Below are 25,742 nucleotides of genomic sequence, written 5' to 3'. Positions count from 1 at the left end.
TATCTGAAGAAGCGGTAGCCCTAAGAGTTTTTATGATCCCGGAGTCAGAAGAAGAACGATGCATCATGAGATTGATTATAGAGCTCGAAAAATTAGGGGATATGGCAAGATTCTACGTTTAGTTTCCATGTTGATGTACTCTCTTTGCCTAAGTTCTTAGATGTTGTGTGTTGTTGAGTACTTTTTGTATAAACTAAGTTATTTCGGAATCAATATCGTGTTGCATTTGCATTTCCATATATTTTTCTCTAAATGTTTAAAAGACTAAATGATGCATTCATTCATTAAAATTCACTAAATAATAAAATATAATTTCCAACCAATTGTAGTTATCTTGGCACTAGCCTCACACCCGTACGGTACTCGCAGAACGACCAAGAAAATAGAGGCAAGAATGAAGCAACTTGAACAAGAACAAAGAGAGGCTCAAGAAGAAATGAGAGAGACTAAGTAAGATGGACGCAGAGATGGCAAACTCGCAAGTCGGTATCTTGCAAAAGATCGAAGAAATGTTTAAGGAACATGCTGCGAGTGGAAAGGTTGAGGTTGACCAGCCAATGTTATCCAAGCAAGATCCCTCGCATTCTCCAGGGTTTGAACCAAAAGTGTCACATCCTGTTGGGTTCACATTTGATCCCCAACACCCACCGGGTTTTACACCATGACCTTCGCATCCTCCTGGTTTCACCCTAATACATATTTCTGTTAGATCGCCAGCTTTGTAAGAAGCTCACCCAGGAGTTTACATGGCAAATCAACAGAATCATATTGAGCTCACATATAAAACTAATTACCCACCGCCTGCCAAGGTAAGACCTGTTAAGTCAGGCATAGAGGAGTTACCCCATGACTTTCAGGAAGTATCAGAAAAAGGAAAGGTTGATAGCGAAATAACACAGCAGCTGAAAAGCCTGGAGGAAAGGTTAAGGTCAGTAGAGGTGGAGCCATTCTACGGAATGGACGTAAGGAAGTTAATCTTGGTTTCTGACCTCATATTTCCCCTGAAGTTCAAAGCGCCAGACTTTGAAAAGTACGATGGGACCACTTGCCCATCTGCCCATCTCACAATGTTCTGCAGGAGGATGGCTGACTATACTGAGAACGAGAAGCTTCTGATCCACTACTTTCAGGATAGTTTGATTGGATCGGCGGTTAAATGGTGTAACCAGTTAGCCAAGTCCTATATCAAATCATGGAGGGATTTGGCCCGAGCATTTTTAGAGCAGTATCGTCACGTCACTGACCTGGTACCTGACAGGTGGACGCTACAAAATATGGAGAAACGACACAGCAAAACTTTTAGGCAATACGCTCAAAGGTGGCGTGATGTGGAATCCCAAGTGCAGCCCCCATTGCTAGAAAAAGAGACTACAGTCATTTTTGTGAATACCCTGAAAGCTCCGTATCTGGGGCATCTGTTAGTATATGCTACCAAGAATTTTGTCGACTTGGTCATTTCTGGTGAGCTAATCGAGAATGCCATTAGGAATGGCAAGATTGAAGGAGGGAAAGGGTCAAAGAAACCCTATTTTAAGAAAAAAGAAAGCGAGGTGAACCATGCAAGCATTCACCATAAGAACTATGATGCCAGTGTTACAATCACCCAACCTAGGGCAGAGAAGGCAAACACTTATGAGAATAGGGTGCCGAGAAGAGAGAATACGAGACAAGCTTTCTCACCAGTGCCAGTACCGTACTTAGAAATTTACGCCTCACTTTTGAAGGTAGATCTAATGTGTCCCTACAAGTTAACACCGATGCAGTCACCTTACCCGCATTGGTATAATGCCAACGCTCAGTGTGATTACCACACAGGGATCGTTGGGCATGATATTGAGAATTGCTCAGTTTTCAAGATGGTTGTACAAAACTTCATCAATGCTGGAGATTTTGAATTCAAAACACCAGCCGCAAGTGCTCACCCCCTTCAAAATCACGGAGGGCAATTAATCAATATGATAGATGAAAGAGAGATCTGAACGACAAAGAGAAATGTATCATAAGTCTGATCTTCTCTCAGCTGGGTGTTTGGATAGTTATGCACGTCGAGAATGATTAAAGATAGTCTCAAGTCAAGGCCCTTAGGACGTGAAACATACTGTGAATATCACTAAGAGGAGGACCACGGTATACAGAGTTGCCACGAATTCCGAGGATTACTTCAAAGAATGATGAACAACGGGGAATTGGAAATTTTTGAGGAAAACCCCCGAGAGATGGACGTCTGTATAATGGATGGCTCTGACAGTATGCCTAGAGTGTGAAAGCCAGTGGTCATCACAGTTAGACCAGAGCATGAGAGCTCATCGTCAACAACTCCGAAATTTGTGATTACAACTCCGTCCCCCTTCCCGTTTAAGGACACCCGACAGGTTTTTTGGAATTACGCAACTAGTGTGTCCATACCGGAGGGATAAAAAACTGCTGAAATGATGAAAGAGGAAAGCAAGTTAATCCCAGAAGAAGTAGGCGAGGTGGGTCACTTCACAAGAAGCGGAAGATGCTACTCGCCTGAGACATCCACTGAAGTAGATAAAGCGAAAGCTAAGGCCAAGACAATGGTGATGCAAAAAAATTTCAACGAATAACCTCCACCAACTATTAACGAGCCCGCAACTGAAGCTCAGGGTCGCGAATTCCTAAGATTCCTAAAGCATAGTGAATACAGCATAGTGGAATAGCTTCACAAATAGTAAAAGAAAATCTCAATCTTGGATCTCTTGATCAACTCAAAAATACACCGGAATGCCTTGCTGAAAGTACTTAACCAAACTTTTGTCCCCGAGGATATCTCAACGTATAAATTGGACCAAATCGTGGGACACATATCTGCTGATAACTATATCACCTTCACTGATGATGAGATCTCGGAAGGGGTAATGGGGTCCATCAAGGCTTTAAATATCACGGTACACTGCCACGACCATGTCTTACCGGGAGTTCTGATAGATAACGGGTATGCACTGAACGTAATGCCCTTGGTTACGCTACAAAGAATGCCCATTGATAGCTCACACATGAGAGATTATCACAACATCGTTAGAGCATTTGACGGAACCCAGAAGGACGTGATGGGAAATATGGAAATACCCTTGATGATCGGGCCTGCTATTTACAATATTGACTTCGTAATAATGAACATCCACCCGACATACAACTGCTTACTGGGGAGACCTTGGATTCACGTTGCAGGGGTAGTTCCTTCGTCCTTACATCAAAAGCTGAAATTCATAATTGATGGAAGGTTGGTCAGCATCGGAGCTGAATAAGAAATCATAGCTTCTGTGACGATTGATACCCTATACATTGAAGTCAATGAGGATTCTTTAGAATGCTCATTCAGGGCGTTAGAATTTATCAACACAACCTATGTTCCTGAAGGAAGCAGAATTCCTCGTCCCACGCTATTAGATTGCACTAAGATGACGGTAAGGTAAACCCTGGGAAGAAAAGCGATAACTGGCAAAGGACTGGGAAAAGATCTACAAGGGAAAGTACAACCTATAACTGTTGAATGGAAGAGAGATCGTTTTGGGCTCGGGTTTAAGCCCACCTTCCAATAGCTAGGCCAAGAGCTAAAAAATAGGGTTGAGGCAAGGAAAGCCAGATTGAGGGGAGAGGATGCCCTCGGAGAACGTATGTTCTTCCCTCCTTTGAAGAGCTCTTTCAAATTCAGAGGAGTGTATGATGTAAAATGAGAACTGGCCAGCGCTGTTGAGATCGAAAGGCTAGCAAAAGAAGAACAGTGGATGGGCGAGACCCTGAAGGGACTGTCGATTAACATGGTTACTGGAGGCAACCAACCCAGAAGGTTTCTATCTGGAATCTGACCTTGCCTCCACGGTGAAAAGCTCGACAACTGAACAGTCGAAGATCTTCCTGTAGTTTTTAGGGTCAATCCAAAGTAATGCCCAGAAATAATTTGTATTAGCATCTTCAAAGTATATATTCAACCTTTTTTAAAACTTAACGATTATTCAATCAATTAATGAAAGATATTTTTTTCCCGAAAATGACAAACACTTTCATTCTTCTCATTTTTACATTACGTTCTTTGCATCATATTCTTTATTCTTTATTCTTTATATTCTAATATATCCGTGCCTAAATTTCATGCAGATGTCACAATGATTCTAGCATAATTGTTCCTGAGGCCATTTACAAGATAAATTTCAAAGAACCATTGTGTCTAGAAGAAGTCAATGAGTACGAATATGATGAAGACTATGAAGTCCCTAGTGAGCTATTGAGATTAATGGAAAGTGATGAAAAAAAATTATGCCTCACAAATAAGAAACAGAAGTCGTGAATTTGGGGACGGTGGAAGTACAAAATGAAGTAAAAATTGTCACTACTCTATCCGTAGAGATAAGGCTAGAGTTGATAAATTTGCTCCAAGAGTTTAAAGACATTTTCGCTTGGTCATATCAAGATATGTCGGGGCTGAGCACTGATATAGTGGTCCACACATTGCCCATTAAACCAGAATACAAGCCAGTTCAACAAAAACTCAAAAGAATGAAATCGGAAATGTTATTAAAATGTAAAGAGGAGGTAACCAAACAGATCAATGCAGGTTTCCTTCAGGAAGTAAAATACCTCGAATAGGTAGCCAATATAGTTCTAGTACCGAAGAAGGATGGGAAGGTCCACATGTATGTGGATTATCGAGATCTTAATAGGGCTAGCCCGAATGACAATTTTCCTTTACCTCATATAGACACTCTGGTAGACAATACTGTGGGGTATTCTTGGTTTTCCTTTATGGATGGCTTCGTAGGGTATAACCAGATTAAAATGAACCCTAAGGATATGGAGAAAACAACATTTATAACTGTGTGGGGAACTTTCTGCTACAAAGTGATGTCATTCGGGTTGAAAAACAATGGGCCAACCTATCAGAGAACCATGGTGACTCTCTTCCATGACAAGATGCATAAGGAAATAGAAGTGTACGTAGATGACATTGAAGCCAAGTCCCGAACGGAAGAAGAACATGTACAAAATTTGAGAAAATTGTTCCAAAGATTAAGGAAGTACCAACTAAAGCTCAATCCAGCCAAATGCACGTTCAAAGTAAAATCAGGGAAATTATAGGGCTTTGTGGTAAGCCATAAGGGAATCAAGATCGATCCAGAAAAGGTCAAGGTAATTCAAGACCTTTCTATACCTCGCACACAAAAGGAGGTTCAAGGGTTCTTGGGAAGACTGAATTATATATCGCGATTTATTTCTCAACTGACCAATAAGTGCGATCTGGTATTCAAATTTCTCAAAAAGAACAATCTGAAGGTATGGAATAGTGAATGCCAGGAGACTCTAGAAATCATCAAGAAATACATGTCAAATGCTCCCATATTAGTAGCACCAGTACCCGACAAATCACTAATTCTCTAATTAACGATTTTCAAGAATTCAGTGGGTTGTGTACTAGGGCAACATGACACATCAGGAAGAAAAGAAAGAGCCATCTATTACTTGAGCAAGAAGTTTACCGATTGTGAGACTCGATACCCACTGATTCAAAAGTTGTGTTGTGCCTTAGTTTGGGCTACCCGGAGGCTCAGGCAGTACATGTTATACCATACCACATGGTTGATATCAAGATTGGATCCACTAAAATTTTTGATAGAGTCCTCTGCTCTGACTGGCTGGATGGCAGATGTTGTTATCTGAGTTTGATATTGTCTATGTGAGCCAAAAGGAAATAAAAGGAAGCGTCATAGCCAACTTTCTTGCAAGTCGTGCCTTAGAAGACTACGAAGCTTTGAACTTTAATTTCCCAGATAAGGATTTGATATGCATCTCCACCGATGAAGAGAGCTCTGGGGGCAACAAATCTTGGACCTTGTACTTTGATGGAGCCTCTAACGCTTTAGGAAATGGAATTGGGGTGGTATTGATTTTCCCTAAGGAGATGTATTATCCTTTCACAAGCATATTAGAATTTTTTTGCACCAACAACATGTCCGAATATGAATCTTGTATTATGGGGTTAAAAGCAGCCATTGAAAGAAATGTCAAAACGCTCAAAGTATACGGAGATTCCTCATTAGGAGTGTACCAACTAAGGGGAGAATAGGAGACGAAATATTCAAAGCTAGTCGAATATCGAAATTTGGTCCTTAAACTACTGGAAGAATTTGTGGATGCCACGTTCAAGTACCTCCCTCGAGAGGACAATCAAATGGCAGATGTTTTGGCTACCCTAGCAGCAATGTTCAAAGCTAATAAAAGAATGAACATGATGTTCATAACGATGCAAGTATATAAGACCCCAGCCCACTGTTATCATATAGAAGAAGAAATAGATAGCTATCCATGGTACCACGATATCTTACAATACATGAGATACCATACGTATCCTCCCAGTGCATCTGAAATTGACAAGAAAACCATCAGAAGAATGGAAGTCGGGTACTTTCTTGATGGGGAAATCCTATACAGAAGGGACAGTGACCAAGTTTTACTCAGATGTGTAACTACTAAACAAGCAAAGAACGTGATGGAAGAAGTGCATGGCGGAACGTGCGGAACACATGCAAATGGTTAATCCATGGCCAGAAAGATTATGAGATATAGGTATTATTGGGCCACGATGCATACAGATTGCGTCAATTACGTGAGAATATGCCATAAATGCCAGATATATGCAGATCAAATTCAAGCATCGCCTTCCCCTTTACACGTTATGAGCTCACCCTGGTCGTTCTCTATGTGGGGCATGGACGTCAATGGGGCAATCACACCGAAAGCTTCAAATGGGTACCGATTCATCTTAGTAGCAATCAATTACTTCACAAAATGGGTAGAGACGGCTTCCTATTCCAGTATCACGAGATCCATAGTTTGCAGGTTCATAAAGATAGAGATAATCTGTCGATATAGATTACCAGAAAGAATCATCACGGATAATGCTACTAATCTGAACAACAAGATGATGGATGAACTCTGTGCGTAGTTCAAGATAAAGCATGCCAACTCTGTTACCTATCGCCCAAAAATGAATGGAGCAGTAGAGGCAGCAAACAAGAACATCAAAAGGATCATTACGAAGGCTACATAAACTTACAGGGATTGGCATGAGAAATTACCTTTTCCCCTTTATGGTTAAAGAACAACTATGCGAACATCGACAGGGGCAACGCCTTTATTTTTGGTATTTGGAATAGAAGCAGACGTACCTATTGAGGTTGAAATTCCATGACTTCGAGTCTTGAAGGAAGTAGAATTGGATGAAGCAGAATGGATTCAGTCTCGCCTCGATCAATTAAATCTCATTGAAGAGAAAAGGTTGAATGCTATATGTCATGGGCAGATGTACCAAAAGTGGATGATGAGAGCCAACGACAAGAAAGTGCGCCCAAGAGAGTTCTGAGAAGGGGATATAGTACTTAAAAAGATTTTTCCTATCCATAAGGACTTATGCGGAAAATGGATTCCCAATTGGGAGGGGCCCTACGTTGTTAAAAAGGCCTTCTCCGAGGGAGCTTTGGTTCTGGCAGAGATGGACGGAATAGTACTGAAAAACCCAATAAATTCAGACTCTGTCAAGAAATATTACGCCTAAAAAGAAAAAAAAGGAAAAAGAAAAAGAAAATGAGAGGTTCAAGGTGAAAACCCGCAAAGGGCTCCTTGAAACCAATGAATGATTTGAGTTGAAAACTCGAAATGGTGGCTCAAAGGCATTTTGATATGAAGGCATCCGACAAGTAACCTCCTCTAAAGACTAGTTGTTCATGAAGGACTTCACTTATGCAAACAACTCTGTCACCTTGAGATCTCCCAGACAACGGATTACCTCGGGACGTCAAACTAGCTGATTATGGAACACTTGTGCTAGAATTCATTATGACATTCTTTTACTTCCAGAATCTTTGTTCAATTCTTTTACCATGACTTTGTGTAAAACTTATAATTTGCCAATAAATTTTCTGATTATCATTTTGATCTTCAGAATATTCATTCTTATGCGCCATAAATAGCATCTGAATTCTAAACAAATGATTTTCTCGGTATTACTTTGCGATTAACCTGTAAAAATACTGGGAATCCAAGGTCATCCATTCAGTCGAATATTTGCACTAGTTAAAGCAAGTGATTGATGAGAGGGCGAGACAAGAAATTACAGTAGCCCGAATAACACAAAAAATAATCAAGCAAAAAGGTGACAAAGACATGGATTCGACAGGGATAAAAATAGGAAAACGAAGGCTTACAATACTTTATAAGACCAACAACAAAAACATCATGCATATTCATGCATTCATTGAATAAGAGCATATGCATACATTTACATCAGGTTTTGGAAACATGACAGGAACTTAAAGAGTCAACGAAAGATTCATTTCACAACTTTCGCAAAGAATCACTCCATGTTCTTCATGGATTGCGGCAAATTCGAAGACTGAAAGGTCAATTTTTCTGGTACTTTAAATATCAAATTACTGACACATGATAATTTTTTGTAGGTTTCAAAACTTCAAAGAAAAGATAAACCAGTCAACATTTATAGCGACGAGTTCATAATGAGAAGAACTCATCCAACAAGGGAGAAAAAGTTCATAATGAGAAGAATTTGTTCAACCTTGGCTCAACATTTCCAGTAGAGAGTTCATAATGAGAAGAACTCGTCCAATGAGAGAAAAGAATTTCATAATGAGAAGAACTTGTTCAACCTTGGCTCAGCATTTCCATTGGAGAGTTCATAATGAGAAGAACTCATCCGATGAAGGAGAAGAAGTTCATAATGAGAAGAAATAATGAGAAGAACTTGTTCAACCTTTGATCAATGTCTCCAATGAAGAGTCCATAATGAGAAGAACTCATCCAACAAGGGAGAAGAAGTTCATAATTAGAAGAGCTTGTTCAACCTTGATTCAATATTCTCAATAGAGAGTTCATAATGAGACGAACTCGTCATACGAGGGAGAAAAAGTTCATAATAAGAAGAACTTGTTCGACCTTGGACCAACATTTCCAGTGTAGAGTTCATAATGAGAAGAACTCATCCGACGAGGAAAAAGAAGTTCATAATGAGAAGAACTTGTTCAACCTTGGCGATTCCTTCATACATGGAGGTTAGATCAACACCGACATCTCGTTCGATTCCATCACAGAAGGAGGTGGATCAACATTTCAATAGAATGGTTTATAATGAGAAGAACTCATCCGAACAGAAGAGTGAAAAGTTCATAATGAGAATAACATGGAACTCAAAATTTCACTGATGGACCAAGCATATGAAAATTGGTGCTTTACGTCTTTGCTCTATTCCTATTTCACAGTAACAAACAAAGAGGGGCTGTTATAATCACCAATTTCAAAATGAAAAGTCAAAAAACAGCTTACCCACTATACCTGCTCCCATCATCCTTGTTTCCTGCAGAAATTTGCGCATGATCAATTGATAATTTTTTATGTTGCAATTATGTAAATTTTGGCTATAAAAGCCAAACAAAATGTAAGAGGAAGGGATCGGTTTTTTGGTTTCCAGTAGAAATAAAGTTAGTGTTGCAAGGTAGTATGTTCTTCAATTTTTTTATTTTATTTCGAAATAGCAATAATATTTATTTATTTATTTATTTATTTATTTATTTATTTATTTGTTTGTTCAATTTCGAAATAATAAAAAAAAAGCATAAATAACATGTATTTTACAAATAAAAAAATAAAAGTAAGAGGGATTGAAGCTTACCTGAGTCCAAGGGAGCCTCCTCGGAAGTCACCGAAATTTGGGGAAATCGAGCGGTTTCGAGGGGGATTTCGATTAGTTTAAGGTTTGTTTCAGTGGTTTTAACCCCGATGAGGGTTCCTAATGGGTAGATATATTGTTTTGGGGTAATTTGGGTTGATTTTAAAATTTTTGACCACCATGTACGGAGGCCGGAGTGGCGGCCGGCCAGTGGTCGAGGGTTGAGCAAGGTGGTCGGCGGTGCCCCGGCCAAAGAATGTTTGAGAGTGCTCTCCCCTTTTTTGTGTGTTTTGGGTAAAAATGAAACAAAAAGAGTAAATGTTAGTATATATATATGCTAGATTAATGGTAAAATTGCATCTTAAATGCCTCTAACTTTTCCTTTTTACATTTTAGTCACTGTAAGAACCAAAATTGATATTTCACCATTTCTCTATGCGTACTTTATTTTTTTGGCAAATTTATTATTTCAGTACTTTTAATTTTAGCTTGTTTTTACACTTTGGTCACTGCACATTTTATTTTTATTTTTTTATTTTGGTTCGCATTTTTATTTTATTTTGATTTAGTCCTTATTAGTTTTAATTTAGCTACTAAATTTTATTTTCATGCATTTTGGTCCCTATTTACTTTTTATTGAGTTACTTTCTTTTATTTTCTCGCAATTTAGTCCTTATATTTTAATTTTATCATTGTATATTTTAATTTTCTTTATTATTTGTATTTTTTATTATTTTGTTTAATTTTAGTATTTATTTAATTTTTTTTGAAATTTTATTTTTAATTAGGATTAATATTCGAATCAAAATTAGAAATTAGGACGACACTATAGTATAATTAAGGGGTAATTCGAGTCAAGTTTTCTCATTATACGCTCGAATACTCGAATCAATTGTTTGATTAAAAATTAATTAATAATTAATTTTTTTTTCTAAAAAACTTAGTTTAATATTTTAGATAATAATTAATTTTTTAACTAGTCCCTTAATTTAGAAATTATTAATTTAGTACTTTAGATTTTTAAATCTTTTAGAACTCTGATATTTTAGTAGTCCCTCAAACTTCGATTAGATTTTTAATATTGACATAATTAAATAGGTTAAATAGAGCCTTCATTTTAGTTTAGATTTCAAACTAGTCTTTAATTTAGGGGATAATGCAAGTCGGCTCTCACGTAAACGCTCGAGGGACTATCTCGATTATTCGATTCAATAATTATTTAAAATCAAATAGGATTAATACTAGAGCCTATGCTTTTAGATTTGAGCCCCTAGGTTCCTTAATTTTCATAATTTGACACTTTAAGCGAGAAAAAGCCTTAATTTACTTTTAGTTTAATTAGGATGAATAAAATTTTGTCTAATTATATTTTATTTTAACTCTAAGGCATTGTTCACTTATTTAAGGAATTAATAGTATATCTCTCGCGATCGCGCTCAAGGGGTGACTACTGATAATTCCATAAATAAGTTGACAACCTTTTCAAAATCACATCATGTTTTCTAAAAACGAGGCAATGTTCGGTTATTAGACACAATAGTTGATCTCCCGCATTTACGCTCGGGGGTGAATGCTATCGGTCTCAATAAACGAATTCCCTTTTCAACTTTGCATCCTTAATGATTTTTAAATTAAATAAAGATCAAAACTCAAAATTTCTAATTTTAAATATAGGGTAACCAACTAGGTACCAATTTTTGGGCGCTTGTGGGGGTGCTAATCTTTCCCCAAGCGTAACTGACTCCCGAACCTGATTTCTGGATTTTCGTAGACCCTAAAAGTTGATATTTTATTAAAATAAAATGTTTTATTAAAATCACCCGGCTTTTACGGTGTTCTAATCGCACCTTAAATGATTGGTGGCGACTCCTCATATTTCGAAATGATTTTTAAAGAGAAAACCCTCGAGTCGATATCGGTCTTTTCCCCGCCTGGGCAAAAAACTGTGTCGACAATTACACACATCAACAAATAACTCAATAATTGGAATATTTGTTGAGTCATGTAAGTCTATCATAGTTGTAATATCATCATCTTCTTCAAGTGATATTGTAGCATACTTGACTGGATTAGGACATACCATAAACTTGTACCTCAAACCCATCAACTGTAGCTCGAATTTTCCTGTTTATCATCTCATTCATTTCTACAAATGTTATGTCCCTTTTAAACATCATATTTTATAGGTTATTCAGACTGAAAAATAACCCTGACCTCATTTTCCATAATTTGTCCATTGTAATGGACAATCATGAAAAATTTATTGTTCATTTTCTCTACACATAAAATTATAGAAATTCAGAATAAATTAAAATAAATTATAGTAATGACGATAAATTACATTTATGATTAAAATGAAAGTAAATTATAATAAATATTATTAAAGTTTCAAAAATTGTAAATATATTAACAATATTTTTATTTTATAAAAATGTAAATATATTAACAATATTTTTTAACATTTTTTACTAGAAATACTAAATCAAATGTTGATCTAATTATTTTAACATTGTTACTACAAATACTAAATCAATCTTATTTAAATTATACTAATGATTCGTAAGGTAAAAATATACAATTATACCAATGACGAAAAATTAAATTTATGATTAAAATTATATTAAAGTAATTAGTATAATATTATTTAACCTTGCAAAAAATGTAAATATATTAACAATATCTTTTATAAAATAATGATTAAATATTATGATTACATTATAATAATGATTAAATTTATTAATTTAAATTTTTTATAACTACTTATGATTACTTTGAATTTATTACTCTCTAATTCTCAACCAAAACATCTCATTTTATAACATCTCGGAGTATTCATTATACTTTCTCGTTCAACCACCAACCTACCCGAGTTATTAATGGATAATTAATGGTGCCATTATTTTTCGTCATTATAATAAATATTATTTTTCGTCATTATAATTATATTTTTTAACATTTCTACTATAAATACTAAATCAATAATGTTAAAATTATAATAATGATATTTATATAACAATAAATCGTAAACTGATATTTACTAAGTCAATAAGTAACTAACAATAAATCGTAAAATACTTTAAATAAAATACTTTTACACTTACTTGAGAGTTTCTTCCGACAATTTGATGTTATAAAAAAACCTTTTTCGAATTTCTTACTCACTTCTTTTTTATCTGCAACAACATATTAAAATTAATATTTTAATATTAAATAATACGAGACAAAATAGAGATATTTTATTCGAATAATACTTACATATTAAAGATTGGAAGAAAATTTTATTCAAAATTTTCCCTAATATTCTTCTCGGATGCACACTCTTTCTATTCTTCTCCATATTTTGCCTCTTCTCCCTTTTCCTCACCACTACTTTACTCCCCAATTCTTAACCAAAACACCGTATTTTATAACATCCCGGGGTATTTATTATAATTTTTTGTTCAACCACCAACCACGAATATACCAAGTTATTAATGAATAATTAATAGTATCATTATTACTTACATGTTTCCCAGTCGGAGATAACCTACCACTCTAAATGAAAATAGCAGGTAATTTTAGAGTCTTTCTATTTTACCTAAAGACATCGTGTATTTTTAGAGTCTTTCTGATTGGTCTGAAGATGCCAAGTAAACTTAAAGGTAGCGTTTGGTTGGATGGAATCCCTTGGAATTGATGGGAATTGGAATCCAATTCCACCACTTTCCCATGTTTGGTTCAAGTTTTTCAAGGGAATTGGAATCCCTTATGGAATTCAATTCCATCAAATGAGGGAAAGTGAATTCCATCAAAAAAATGGATGGAATTCAATTCCCTTGTTGAAGGGAATTGAAATTTGATCATACTACCCTCATTAATCCTTTGGTAACTTATTCATATATTGAATAATTTTTTTTTATTATTTCGGTTCGGGTTTCTAATTCATATATTCGGGTTGGGTCGGGTGAAACTTTATTTTGGTCGGGTCGGATCGGGTTTTTTTAAGAGTGATATTCGGGTCGGGTCGGGTTCGGGTTTAGGGTGAAAAAACCGAACCGACCCGAAAATATATATAATTCAGGTCGGGTCGGATTAAGTCACTGTTTTTATTAAATAAAAATATTTTTTTATTATTTCGGGTCGGGTCGGGTCGGATTTCTAATTCATATATTCGGGTCGGGTTTTTTAAGTGTGATATTCGGGTCGAGTCGGGTTGGGTTTTTTTAAGTGTGATATTCGGGTCGGATCGGGTCGGGTTCGGGTTTAGGGTGAAAAAAACCGGACCGACCCAAAAATATATATAATTCAGGGCGGGGCGGATTAAGTCACTGTTTTTATTAAATAAAAATATTTTTTTATTATTTCGGGTCGGATTTCTAATTCATATATTCGGGTCGGGTCGGGTCGGGTGAAACTTTATTTTGGTCGGGTCGGATCGGGTTTTTTTAAGTGTGATATTCGGGTCGGGTCGGGTTTAGGGTGAAAAAAATCGGACCGACCCGAAAATATATATAATCCAGGTCATGTCTGATTAAGTTAATGTTTTTATTAAATAAAAATAATTTTTTATTATTTCAGGTCGGGTCGGGTCGGATTTCTAATTCATATATTCGGGTCGGGTCGGATGAAACTTTATTTTATTCGTGTCGGGTTTTTTAAGTGTGATATTCTGGTCGAGTCGGGTTGGATTTTTTTAAGTGTGATATTTGGGTCGGATCGGGGTCGGATTCGGGTTTAGGGTGAAAAAAAACCGGACCGACCTGAAAATATATATAATGCGGGTCGGGTCAGATTAAGTCACTGTTTTTATTAAATAAAAATAATTCTTTATTATTTTGGGTCGGGTCAGGTAGGATTTCTAATTCATATATTCAGGTCGGGTCGGGTTTTTTTAACTGTGATATTCGGGTCGGGTCGGGTTCGGGTTTAGGGTGAAAAAACTGGACCGACCCGAAAATATATATAATTCGGGTCTGGTCGGATTAAGTCACTATTTTTATTAAATAAAAATAATTTTTTATTATTTCGGGTCGGGTCGGGTCGGATTTCTAATTCATATATTCGGGTCGGGTTGGATGAAACTTTATTTTGTTCGGGTCGGGTTTTTTAAGTGTGATATTCGGGTCGAGTCGGGTCAGGTTTTTTTAAGTGTGACATTCGGGTCGGGTTCGGGTTTAGGGTGAAAAAAACCGGACCGACCCGAAAAAAATATATAATTTTACCTTATATATTTAGGAATAATTACAATAATATCCCTCTATATATATTTTTTTTTCAATTAAGTCAATGTTTTTATTGAATAAAAATAATTTTTTTATTATTTTGAGTCATGTCGGATCGAGTTTCTAATTTATATATTGAATAAAAATAGTTTTTGGTAACTAATTAACATACTCCAATTGGAATGTATCGAAATATTGCTCTATCTTTTGGCAACTTATTAACATATTTTGATTGCGATGATTTTAACTTATAATATTTATTAGCATGATTTTTATAATTTATTGAAATGAATAATCAATCAATAAAATAAAAATTTAATATTTTTAAATTTTTTATAATATATTACTACGTTGTAAAATAAACTAAAATAAAACAAAAAAAGGGCAATTCTGTCATTTTACATTACTAAAATCAAATTCATCTGACATGTATGCGAACCAAACAGAATATGGAATTGGATTCCAATTCCATTTCCTGTCAACCAAACAGAATATGAAATTGGATTCCAATTCCTACAGATTTCAATTCTTTCACAGATTCTAATTCCCTCGTAAACATTCCAACGAACCAAACGCTACCAAAATCTTTGATTCAATGCCGTAGATTTTACTCTAAATAAAAAATAATATATGAATAACATTATTTTGGGAATTAATATTTGTCAGATGCATTATTTTGACAATTTTGCCAAAGAAAGAGATACGCAGTATAAAATAATTTAAAAGATTATTATTATTTTATTCTCACTAATGGCTGCGTTCACACCTGCTCACGTTTTTATTATTAATTTTAATGGTTTGTAGGTTCCAATATTTTTTTATTAGTTGAAATTGGATATTAGAATTCAAATAAAATATAAAATCGTTTACAAGTCGAAGTTGGATATGCTTTTATTCCATTTCATAAAACGTTGGCTACCCTATTCCCGTAGGCATATGACTACGTGACAAATCATGCTTTATCAAATGTCAACTTCAATCTCTTTGCGTTCACACACACTTCACCTTTTCACACCTTTATCATCCAATGATTTTCTCCTTAAATTTCGGCCCTTCAAAAAGGCCACTCATCTCTGCAACTCGAACACCCCTATCTTTTTTCCTACTTTTCAATCCTTCTTCCGGGGGAAAAAATGAATAATGGCGTCGATATTTATAATCGGCGACGTAAACAGAGTTTTCCCGACGAAGAAGATAGTTGTTTCAACGATGAGACACCAATTTCGGATTCAACCCACAAGAGAAAAACTCGAATCATGCCGGGATTTCACACCCACGACCGTATAAGGCGGAAGATTTCCATCTCCACGGAGACTGCCTTTATTGGGACGGAAACCAAATCCGGGTCGGATCAGCGGTTATGGTGGGATGAGTGTAACGGACTCGATCGCTCGGAAGAGGAATTCAAGAAGGCGTTCAGGATGAGCAAGTCACCGTTAAGCAGCGAGTGGCGGTTTGCATCTTTCGGTTGGCCACGGGCGAACCGTTTCGACTCGTCTCGAAAAGGTTCGGTTTATCAATCCCGAGGTGCCGTGAATCGGTCCTCGAGGTCTGTTGGGCGATACGCACCGTTTTGATGCCGAAGTACTTACGATGGCCTGATGCGAACTCGTTACGGGAAACAAAACAATTGTTCGAAGCCATCTCGTGGATACCAAATGTCGTCGGATCGATGCACACAACCTATGTCCCTGTGGTACCGCCACCGACTCCACCGGAGGCCGCGTATTTCAGCAAAAACCAAACGGAAAAGAACGGGAAAATATCCTACACCGTAACAGTACAAGGCGTAGTCGACCATAATGGGTTTTTCACCGACGTTTGCATCGGGTGGCCGGGATCGATGAACGACGATCAAGTGCTACAAAAATCAGCTCTATATGAAAGAGCAAACGGAGGGTTTTTAAATGGAGTTTGGGTAGTGGGGAGCAGAGAGTACCCATTAATGGACTGGGTTTTGGTCCCTTACAATCGAAGAGGGTTAACATGGACCCAACATGTGTTTAACGAGAAGATCAGTGAGATTCAGAAAGTAGCTAAAGAAGCGTTGATGAGAATGAAAAGGAGATGGTGTTGTTTGCAGAAGAGGAGTGATTTAAAGTTGCAGGAACTGGGTGTTGCTGTTGGAGCTTGTTGTGTTCTGCATAATATTTGTGAAATGAGAGGTGACGGGTTTGAGTGTGAATGGGGATCTGAGTTTGTTGATGAAGATGATGAGTTGGTGGGTGCAGTGGATTTGAGATCGGTGAGTTCCATGGATGCTAGAGATGCTATTGCTCATAACCTTTTACATCATGCATGCTATTAATTTTTAGGATTATGTTTGGGTTAATTGTAAATTTGTTTGACGGGATGTGTCAAATTGTAGAGTTTGGCCCTCCACATCATGCATGCTATAGTGTAGCCTATAGGACGTATTTTTCACTAATGCAAAACTTTAATTTTTCCTTAAGTTAAACTGTAAGATAATTGATTATATTATTATTATTATTATTATTATTATTATTATTATTATTATTATTATTATTATTATTAGTTTAGGAAGGTTAAATATTAAAAAATGCTCAAATTATATCGTTTTTTCTTAAAGTGGAGTCTAAATTTTTTTTGTCAATTCAGGTGTCTTACGTTACAAATGTTATTATTTTTTTGTGTCGGGACTGTAACAACAGTTAAAAATCTCTTTTAAGTAACATATGTCACGTTTTGGTAATTTTAAAAATTTTATTTTTTAGGAAATTAAAAATATCATTATATTTATAAAACCCTAATTTCTCTAAAATTAAAAAAAAACTCAAATCCCTAAAATCATTCCCAAATCGCTAAACCTAACCTTAATTTCTCCCTTTTCAGCCACGACCATTGATGTCATCACCATCTTTGTTGTCTTCATTGTAAGTCGTCTTTGTCTCTATCATCTCGATTTCCTTCAAAGTCGTCAGATAGCTTCAATTTTACGATTTTGATATTATTTTTGTCGGGTTTAAATCATCAATTAGGAATTCTTCTTGTGGTTCAATCGGGTGGAGGTTCATCAATGGCAACAATAACCAACGGGCATGTGTATAGGGATTAGAATAAATGTTTTCAAAGTTTTGGGGGTTTTTTAGATTTTCAAGTTTTTTGAGTTTTTTAAAATAAAATTATATTTTTAAGTTGTTTTATTTAAAATAAAAAATTATCAAAATTACCATAACATGACATATGTCCTTTAATAGTATAATTTAACGACCGTTATGATCCGAGCACCAAAAGTAATAACGTTTATAACGTTAATCACCTGAATTAACAAAAACATTAGGTAACGCTTTAAAAAATATCGGTATAATTTATGCACATTTTTATATTAAACATGTTCTAAAACATATATTTAAGTTCCATTATATAATCTATTTAAAATTACTTTATTATGTCTATTAGAAAGTTATTTATTTGTTGGCTTAATACTAAAATAAGTGTCTAAACTATACATAAATTCTTAAATATGTGCCTAAATTATTTTTTGACCCATCCAGGTGCCTAATGTTAGAAACGTTCCCATTTAGGTTCCCGGACCGTCAAACACATTAATTTTCTCGTTAAGTAACATGTTTTACAATCTGATATTTTAAAAATTTTATTTAAAATTTAAAAATTAAAAGTATATATATTTTTAATGAAAACATAAACATTTTGAAATAACCTAAAAACTTTGAAAAACTTCATTTCAACCCCTAAACCCTTCCAACTATAGCCCTTAGCCGTCGACGAAGCTCCACCAGACCTCATCTCTCTCATGGTGACCAAACCTCCTTTGAAATCGTGACCGATCGACATTTTTTACCCCGTAAACCCTATGATAAAAATCGCGATCCAACGCGATCTCGACAACCAATCGACGGTGTATGACTAGGAGGATGATAGGGATTACATCGATGGTGATGGTGATGGTCGTGGCCAGAAAGGGGGCGACGACGAGTTAAGTATATGAATTGAGGATTTTAGGTATTTTGGGGCTTTTTTATAATTTAAGAGAAATTAGAGTTTTTTTTATAAATATAATAATATTTTAAAAAATAAATTTCAAAATACCAGATTGTGACACGTTCCACTTAACGGGAGAAATTAACACCGTTGACAGCCCGATGACCTAAATGGGTAACGTTTGTAAAGTTAGGCACACAGATAGGTCAAAAAATAGTTTATACACCTATTCGGGAATTTATGTATAATTTAAGCCTGATTTGTTTGATAAATTTTTTAGATTTGTAAAAAAAATTAGATTTTAAATTTTTTCATATTAAAATAAATAAAAGCAAAATTGGTTTTTGAGGTTCGAGGGATTGATTTCGCTTTTAAATAGATAAATTTTCAAAATCAAAATGTTTGTGAACGATGACTAATGTTTTAGGGTTATGGTTTTCAATTTTGTGAACCAAAGAAAGATAGTGGAAGAATATAAATTGAAATTAAAATGTTTAAAACTGGTTTTTAAGATTAAAGATTTTTAAAATAAATTTCTTTTCTTTTCTCCTCCTCCTCTCATTTCATAAAAATCTATATTTAAAAAAAATTAATTATGGAGGATGAAGTGATTCTATTCGTCAGATATTTATTGGATAATAACTTTTTATTAACTTAATTGATTATAAGTAGGGATGGTAAAAAAATCCGAACCCGACGGAGAAAATTGAAAATCGAATTAAACGGGGACGAGAAAAAATTGTTTATGCTAAATGGGGACGGGGACGGGGAAAACCCATTTATGTTAAACGGGGACGGGTTTAGTAATTCCCGACCCGATTACCAGGTTACCCGGCCCGATAAATATTAAAAATAATTATTTTATATATATATATATATATATATATATATATAATATTAATAAATTTAATTTAAATTAATATATATATATATATATATATAATATTTATATATTTAATTTAAATATATATACCTGACCCGATATCTGTTTATGCTAAACGGAGATACTCGTTTCCCCGCGGTTTTCCCCGATTACCAGATGGGGATCTCCATTTAAATCTTCGTGGTTTTTTAAGCGGGGATGGATACGGATTTTTTAAACGGGGACGGGGACGGGGGGACTAATACCCGGCCCGAACTCGACCCATTGCCATCCCTAATTATAAGTGATAATATATATTATAAAGATTTTCACTCATTTAGTGATAAACACTCAAATATTCTATAATTATAAGTGTTCGAATTTGGGATCCTTAAAAATAATAATTATCTCTTTAATCATTGTGATCGTTTGATTTGTGTATCGAATACACAATATTTAATGAACCTAATAAATTAATCTTAAAATTATTATAAAATAAAATATTAAATAAATACTTTGGTAAAAAAGTTTAAATATTTAACACGTATATATATGGAGAATAAATTTTTGTGCGAGATTTAAGAGAACATATCATCGCTCACTTACTTTTTGGCTTAAACAGCAAAGGACAGCCAATCACTGACCAGAGAATTAAAAGGAGTAAAAATAGACAAAACCTACGTCGTATTTTGAGCAAGTGAACAACACTCTCCATAGGATCCCTTGCAGCATTATTGTCCTAAAAATTTATTCAAATTCAAATATTATTTATTATTTTCATAATTCCTCGATATTTGCAAGTTATATATACATTGGTTATATTTAAGATTAAATTAAACTCATAAACTGCAGGTAAAACCTTCTTAATGTTTTTTTGTTTTTTTATAACGTTGAAATTCGTAACTTTGCATAAAAATAATAATTTATTTTATATCCAACTAGGAAAATATAATTTCCACTCTACTTGAATGTTAGTCACGTGTACAATACCGCGAGTTAGAATTCCCCCAATCCAAAGTTTACAACATTAAACTTATTGTTTAATAATTAATAATATATATAGTACATATAAAAGAAAACCCAAACTCTGCTGCTCCCAATCTCACCATCCCACCCTGAACCCGCCTTCAAAGAAGCACTGAAAGACCGCCACGTCGATGGTTTTGATTTGGTATAAGTAATGGAGGTAGACGATAAAGAGGTAGATCATTGAAGGGGAACTCTGTTTTTCTCTTCATCATCTCTCCTGCTGCACAGTTGATGAAAAATATTATGATTTTTCCTTCCAAGTGAGTTTTTAGAGGAGGAAATATATATAGACATTGATGAAAAATATTATGATTTTTCCTTCCAAGTGAGTTTTTAGAGGAGGAAATATAAATTTATCCGTATTATTTTTTTGAAATATTTGGATACCGAACGTTTATTTTTGGGTCAAAAATAACTCAAGCTAGATGGAAACGACCAGTTAACTGACGGTCAACGTCAGATGCTGACGTAACGTGCACGTGTGGAGGAGAAAATTCACGTGGACGTCAATGTCATCCAAATCGCTGACGTGGCACTGCCACATCATTTTTTAAAGTTATGATTTATATTTTTTATATTAAAAATTCAAACCAATCAGAGAGTGACATATGTCACTCTCTGATTGGTTCGAATTTTTAATGGTGAACTGTAAGAAAGGGTGAAGAAGCTTTGATTTATTACCCTTTGGAGAGGAAATATATGCTTAGTTGGATTCGAGGTGTGTAACATCTCAAAATCAGGGCTAATGACTAAAATGAAAGTTTTAAAACTTTGAGGTCATATTTCAAAAAATTAAAAAGTTCAGGGATTTAATTGGGAATATTTTGTGAGGAATTGTTTAGTAAATATTAAGTGAAGTAAGGGGTAAAATGGTCTTTTCAAAGGAAGGTTTTTTCCCCTTTATATAGGATACCAACACGTGGAGATAGGGAGAAATGAAAAAGAAAGCTCTGGAGTCTTGGTTGGTTTTCTTCTTCTCCTCTTCCCATGACTCCATTTGTAAGGTAAGATGATCTCAAGTGAATGTTTCCTTTCATTTTTAAGTTGGGTTTAATTATTGGGATGATAAGAATGCTTACGCGAAGCTTAAGGTAGCTTAAAACTCTAAGATGATTAAGTTAGAAATGATTAAAGATGAGAGGTTTATACGTGAAATCTTGGAAAAGAGTTAGTAATTGAAATTGGAAGTTAAATTTGACTTGTCATCAGTCAGAATAAGAAATTCAAAGTGTTAGAAACAAATTTAGAACATGTTGATTTATTGGCTTGATTATTGAATTCAAATATGCATGTAGGATATTGGATATTAGGATGAGTTAAAGTGATCTAAGTTGATTAGAATAAGTGTAGTTAAGCTTAAAGGACTTAAAGGAGGTTCTAGTATAAGATATAAGTAAGTTTGGGTGGATTTTCGAGCTAAAAAATGAATTCTGGGCATGGGGTATTGGTATTGTTCATCCAGTGCCGATACTTCCAATAGAAAAGGGTCAAAATTCGAGTGAGGGTATTGATACCATATGAATGAGTATCAATACCATAAGGCAGAAATTTATAAATTGTTCACAATGTATCGATATATGGGAAGGTAGTATCGATACCAAGGGTATCGATACCATAAGATCAGATCTGTACCAGTTTTGAAATAAGGATTTTGAATGAAAAATGGGTATCGATACCCAGACTTGGTATCGATACCACAGCTAGGGAAGTATTGATACTCTACGAGGGATACCGATACTACTCCAAGTAAAAAAGGGGAATTAAGCCTTTATTTTGGTCTAAGAATTAAGGTTTGGAATGTTGATATGTATATAATATGTATGATTGTGTAGATATCGATCGAGAGCAAAGTCCGGACAAGTATTAGGCATCGAGAAAAAGATAAGATAACGGTATTGACTAGTGAGGCCAGGTGAGTGCTTATTATTGGGTATATTGATATATGGAAAGTAGACTTGTGATAAGTATATTTTCACAATTTTGAATATATGAATGCATGAATTAAAGTATAGTTATGACTAGATAATTATATGAATGTGCATGATATGTATTATATGTGATGTGATATGTATATGTTATATGATGATGATCTATGTGTCTATATGAATATATGATATAAGTCATGTGATATAATGAATGTGAAAAATGTGACAATGAGATATGAAAATATATTGAAAGATTATATGCGCTATGTGAAAATAAGTGATGAGAATGATATGAGAAGAAGTTGTAAGAGCATATGTCTATGAGAAGACATAAGAACAAGTTATAAGCCATGTGATATATGAATTATATGAAAATGTTCTAAGTGTAAGTGATCTACGTGTCTATGTGAATACGTGAAATGATATTAAAGATAATGCCATGTTATGTGACATGAGAGCTAGAGGTATAGTTGGCATGCCAAGAGTCGATGGTTCTACGTGGTCCTTCGGTACATATATGTAATCCTTTGGAACATATATGCGGTACTTCAGTACACTTATTTGGTCTATTGGAATATGTATATGGGTTTTAAGGAGTGGTCCTTCAGGACATATGTGATATGTAGTTCTTCGGGACATAGTGGTCCTTCGGGACAAATCCTACGCGCCCCTAGTGGGAATTATACGAGCTGTGGTGACAACATATGTGCACAAACTCTATGTACTCACATATCTTTAGTTCTCACATGTGTACATGGGCTCATAAAAGATATAACATGAGAAACCTTGTGTAATGCTATTTGTTTGGCTTGTGGAATGTATGATATGATATGCATAAGTGTTAAGGATAAGATCATAAGACTAAAAGAATGAATGCAAAGGATACTGATAATAATAATAGTGTGAATAATGATAATGATAGTATAAATATATGCATGTTTGCAATGGTCATATGAATTGTTATATGATTTTACATAGTATTAGTGTGTGAATTGTTCGTGCATTGTTAGATAATTAAAGTTTTTTCTTATTTATTTTATATGCCTCACTAAGTCATCGACTTAGCGTGTGAGTGTTTCACACGTAGTTTCAAGGAGATAGGGGAACAAAGAGGAGCAAGACAAGTCAGATTCTCCTTCCCAAAAATCAGATCATAAAAGTATTTTGAATTATATATAGTTTGTTTTATTGAAAGTAGTTGGTATGTAATTAAAGATTTAGATCAAGTGGGCTCTGATAGATTTTGTAAAAACCATATGTTTTATGTAATATAAATTATTCTGTTTTATAGTAAATGTCAAATGAAATTTTTATCATTTTATAAAAGTAAATGCTTTGAAAAGTCAATGTGACACCTTGAAGTCGGATTCGGGTCAGATGCGGGTTGGAAGTGTTACAAGGTGAGATAGGTTTGAAGATTTTATTATATTGATGAAGTGTTGTTACCTCCACCGCCTGTGGAGGAGAAGAAAGCGGAGGTGGTGAAGATGAAGCCACCGAAAAATAATGTTGCAGCAACAACAGCGCCTGTGTCGGCTAAGGAGAAGCCTGATGATGACAATAATGCTGCAAGTCCAGTAGAAGCGACGACGGGGGCTCCGAGTGAGCCGCTGGCTGATGGTGAGGGCGAGAAGGCTGCTGAAGTTGATGGTGAAAAGCCAGCAGAAGACTCTGATCAAGTGGAGTCAGAAGTTTATGGTCATGATGATGACATTGTGCTTGTCCCTACATCGAAAATTGGTCCCCACTGCCGCAATTGGATATCATGGCATCAACTACATCGGGTTCTATTTCGGAAATCAAAGTTGCCTGAACCACCTCTGCTCCGCCGCCACTCACACGACCAGCAACCCCGGCCAGTTCGTTTCTTCCTCCGTGAACTCACCCGATCACTCCCGAATGAAACAGACTTTGTTTGATCTCGTTGACAAAATGCACTACGTTTTCGTCAAAGTAATGAAAATAGGTGTCTTACTCACCAATGGAAACACCGTCATTAAAATAGACATCGCCGGTAGTCACGTCACATCAAAACCAGCTCGAAAAGCCAAGTATTTCGAGTGGGACCAGACATTTGCCTTCGCCTGCAACACACCGAAAACTTCCTCGTTTCTAGAAGTTTCCGTTTGGAGTGGTGTGGGTGGCGTCAATTTCCTAGGCGGAGTTTGCTTCAACGCGACGAAGATTCCTTTACGAGACCCACCGGACAGTCCATTGGCGCCTAAATGGTATCGGTTGGAAGGAGGTGGAACTCATAGAGGTGATCTAATGGTTGTCACGTAGATTGGAACCTAAGCCGACGAGGCATTTCCTGATTCGTGGAAATTGGACACCGTCGGCAACCTTGTAAATTCTCGCGCCAAAATTTATCTCTCTCCCAAGCTTTGGTACCTTCGAGCTTCCATCCTTGAAGCGCAAGACATTTCGCCATTAACGGCGACGAAAGAAAGCTCGTTTCAGATGAAAGCACAATTGGGATTCCAAGTGTAGAAAACCAAAGTTTCAGTTTCTCGTAACGACAATCCATCATGGAACGAAGATCTCATGTTCGTCACCGCCGAGCCATTTAGCGAGCATTTATTATTCTACCCCGAGTACCGTCAACAAAAAGGATCGGTGACGTTGGGAGATATCGGAATCCCATTAACTGCCTTCAAACGTCGTGTCGACGATCGAAAAGTTATATCTCGATGGTTCAATCTCGAGGAACCAAAAAGTGATAAAAAAAGGTTACAAAGGCAGAGTTCATCTTAGACTATGTTTCGACGGCGGATATCACGTGATGGATGAGGCAGCATACGTGTGCAATTCACCATTTTAAGTTTGCACCAACCAGACTCTCTATTTGGTTCGAATTTTTAATATAAAAATATAAATTATAATTTTAAAAAATGATGTGGCAGTGTCACGTCAACGATTTAGATGACATGGACGTCCACGTTAACTTCCTTATCCACGTGTGCACGTTACGTCAGCATCCGGCATTGACCGTCAGTTAACTGATAGTTTCATTCAACGTGAGTTATTTTTGAGGAGAGGTTTTAGAGAGAGAGAGGGGAAATGAAGGG

The 25,742-nt window shown here is 35.6% G+C and overlaps 1 protein-coding gene and 2 pseudogenes across 1 annotated transcript; all 3 read left to right on the top strand.

Annotated features, from left to right (window-relative positions):
- Positions 1 to 746: 746 nt before the first annotated feature.
- On the top strand, positions 747 to 1,979 carry LOC120147857. The gene has a single exon (XM_039161125.1). It carries the CDS (start codon positions 747 to 749, stop codon positions 1,977 to 1,979), a length of 1,233 nt encoding a protein of 410 aa, XP_039017056.1.
- Positions 1,980 to 15,960: 13,981 nt separating this feature from the next.
- LOC120147833 lies at positions 15,961 to 17,304 on the top strand (annotated as a pseudogene).
- Positions 17,305 to 21,209: 3,905 nt separating this feature from the next.
- On the top strand, positions 21,210 to 25,495 carry LOC120147855 (annotated as a pseudogene).
- The last annotated feature ends 247 nt before the right edge of the window (positions 25,496 to 25,742 follow it).

This window comes from Hibiscus syriacus, unplaced genomic scaffold (assembly GCF_006381635.1).
Source record: "Hibiscus syriacus cultivar Baekdansim isolate YM2019G1 unplaced genomic scaffold, ASM638163v2 tig00110944_pilon, whole genome shotgun sequence".
In the NCBI taxonomy this organism is placed as follows: Eukaryota; Viridiplantae; Streptophyta; class Magnoliopsida; order Malvales; family Malvaceae; genus Hibiscus; species Hibiscus syriacus.
This window is presented reverse-complemented; position numbering and strand designations above follow the sequence as displayed.